The sequence below is a fragment of the Papio anubis genome, unplaced genomic scaffold, assembly GCF_008728515.1.
Source record: "Papio anubis isolate 15944 unplaced genomic scaffold, Panubis1.0 scaffold3602, whole genome shotgun sequence".
NCBI lineage: Eukaryota > Metazoa > Chordata > Mammalia > Primates > Cercopithecidae > Papio > Papio anubis.
In genome coordinates this window covers 1-2,667 of record NW_022163749.1, presented here as the reverse complement: position 1 = coordinate 2,667, position 2,667 = coordinate 1, and the positions used below count along the sequence as shown (strand labels likewise).

General features: G+C 52.5%; 1 protein-coding gene across 4 annotated transcripts; it reads left to right on the top strand.

Moving 5' to 3' along the window:
* Positions 1 to 127: 127 nt before the first annotated feature.
* On the top strand, positions 128 to 2,020 carry LOC100997172 (golgin subfamily A member 6B-like). Of its 4 annotated transcripts, XM_031662043.1 has the most exons (6): positions 129 to 239; positions 339 to 713; positions 802 to 904; positions 988 to 1,092; positions 1,184 to 1,337; positions 1,424 to 2,020. In XM_031662043.1, the coding sequence occupies exons 4-6, from the start codon at positions 1,087 to 1,089 to the stop codon at positions 1,621 to 1,623; spliced, it is 360 nt and encodes a 119-aa protein (XP_031517903.1). In that variant the 5' UTR covers positions 129 to 239; positions 339 to 713; positions 802 to 904; positions 988 to 1,086; the 3' UTR covers positions 1,624 to 2,020. The 4 variants fall into 4 exon arrangements, with proteins under 4 accessions (XP_031517902.1, XP_031517900.1, XP_031517903.1 ...); XM_031662042.1 differs by lacking the exon at positions 339 to 713 and having other exon boundaries at positions 128 to 239; XM_031662041.1 differs by having other exon boundaries at positions 339 to 904.
* The last annotated feature ends 647 nt before the right edge of the window (positions 2,021 to 2,667 follow it).

Sequence of the window (2,667 nt, the reverse complement as noted above, 5' to 3'; positions counted from 1 at the left end):
TCTTACAGGAAAAATAAAGAACAGCAGCTCATTCCCCTCTGGGGAGGTGCTGGCTCAGGGTTACACAGTGAGGGTGGGGACAGAGGTGGGCCCACAGTACTTCCCTTGTTGGGTTTTCTGAGGACCCCTCTGGCCACCTCCCCACAGGAGATGGAGGAGGACATCTAGACACTGAGGAGGAGGGGGTGCCTCGGCCTATGCCGAGCATCCCAAAGGACCTGGAGAGCCGGGAAGCCACAGTGAGTCTGACTTTCCCTGCCCCCGCTTTGCCACCTTCCTCTGTGGTCCCTCCCAGACCCCCTTATGCTGTTGCTTTCCCCGCCTTCTGATTTCTCTAGACCTTCACCCCTTCCGGGAGCCAGTGGTCAGCCACCACTTCACCTGTGACCAACAGGTGCACTCTCTGAGGCCCCAAGGGAAGGGGCTGTGCTCCACCTCCCTGCCCCATTTGTTTTGTGTATGCCCCTACAAGAATACTCACCTCTTGCCTTCAAGTGGCATTTTTCACCTCCGCTGAAGCCAGTGCCCAGGAGGAGCAGGCACGGCTATGTGGGCAGCGGAAGGTGTGAAGGCTGTGCTGCCTGCACCTGGCTCACCTGGTGGCCTCGGCCTGGAAGCAGCCAGAGGCAGAGGTCCCGGCCCCAGGGATTGGGGGTGAGTTTGTGTGTGGGGAGAGCTACCGGGCCCTGTAGGAGGCCATGGAGAAGGTGAAGGTGAGTGAGTCCTGGCATGGGCCAAGAAAAGTGGGGGCGGGGCAGGACAGGTCACTCCCGTGATGTGACCCTATTATTTTGGCTCCAGAGTGGCTTTATGGACCTCCCGAGGGAGAAGGTGGACGGGAAGCAGCAGGTGGTGAAACGAGAGCTTGGATTCATCCAGCTCTCTGGAGCGACAGATGGCATGAGTAAGCAAGAGGCCAGGGCACGGGCATGGGGAGCTGCAGGGCCTTCAGAGGGGCCCCAGTGTCTGAGCCGTGTCCTCTCACAGGAGAGCACATCACGGTATGTGAGATCCAGGGGGCAGGCAGGGCCAAACACGCAGCACAAGGAGGAGGAAGCCAGCAGGCTGGCCCAGAAGGAGGAGGAGATGAAGGTAGAGGGTGTGCAACATCTCTGCGGGGTTGGGGGTGAGGGTGGGTGCTGTCGCCGGCTCAGGCGTGGTAACTGAGCACCCCTCCCTTCAGGTGAAGCTGCTGGAGCTGCAAGATATGGTGTTGCCGGTTGTGGGCGACCACGAGGGGCATGACAAATTCCTCCCTGCTGCCCAGAACCCTCTTGATGAGCCCGCTCCAGGGGCCCCAGCCCCCCAGGAACTTGCAGCTGCAGAGGAGCAGAGTGGTGAGTAGAGCCCTCAGGCGGGGTGGGCAGGCCGCAGCAGGGGAGCCTCCCAGTGTACTCAGAGCCCCGCCTCCCTCTCTCCTAAGATTTTCAGGACAGCGTGGAGCCTGCACCGGGACAGGCCAGGGAGGGTTCTCCCCGTGACAACCCCACTGCACAGAAGATCCTGCAGCTGCTTCCTGTAACGCAGGACACCCAGGAGCACCTAGGCTTGGCCACCAAACCCTGCGTGCCATTCTTTTACCGGGCAGCCAAGAACAGAGAGATAAACATCATCATCATCTGAGAGCTGGTCAAGAAATTTAAAAACAACAACAACAAAAAGTTATGGGGTTAATCCCCTACACAATTCATCTACTTCATTGGAATGTTAGAGCCCCTCATGTTTGTTTATGTTTCTAATTTACAGTTTAAATGTCTTTCTGAAAAGTTAAGGGAGAGTGGGTCTTTCCCTGATGTTCACTCGGGCATCCGTCAGCATTTTTGTTTTTAATTGATAATTGTAGGTCATTAGCTCGCATATCGAGTTTGCCCTTACATGGTGGGAGTTCAAACACACAAAGACCCACTATTTGCACAAAACTATTCTTACTGGTTCGGAATAGGCTGCCCTGCTTTTTAAATGTTATTGCAGCATGTATATTCATTACAGAATTCATATAAAATCTGCTTATGTTCTGCTATTATGTTTGATCGATTCCTAATCACAGTGAGCTCTTCATTAGCTCAATATGTGTTTTGCCCTCAAGTGCGCACTGTTGATTACTTTGTAATACGCCACTGTGAGTACCGACATTTAGAGTTGTTTAAAGGCCGAGAACTGGAAACAGCTTTTCCCCTATTTTCTGTGTATTGGGGATGGGAGTAGTAACATTTTGGGGAGCTTTTTAAATCTCACAGAAGAGGAAAGTGGCCTGCTCTGGCTGGTGTGTGCATGATAGAGTGTGTTTCATTTGTTCTGGTGCCAGGAATGAGCGCGGTACTATGGTAGTTCCCTTAGGATTTGTATGTGCTCTGGGCTCATGAAGATATTGCAGCATGAGCTGCAGCGGTTGGACTCTTTCTCAATGACCTAAAAAGGGATTCTTTCTGAGGAATGAAAGGCTCCCATCATTGACTGTGGATGCGGAAAACCTTTTCTAGCTTAGAGCATTTATATCTACAATACATTTTAAAGTCAGAGTTCATGTTACCTGTTTTAATCACATGACTACATGTCCCAGTACACAAAAGGGCACTGCTTGGCATTCTTCTTAGTGTATTTAGTGAAGATCATAAGAAACCCTTTCAGAGTTTAAATGTCCCTGGAACAGGCATACAGGCTCTAGTC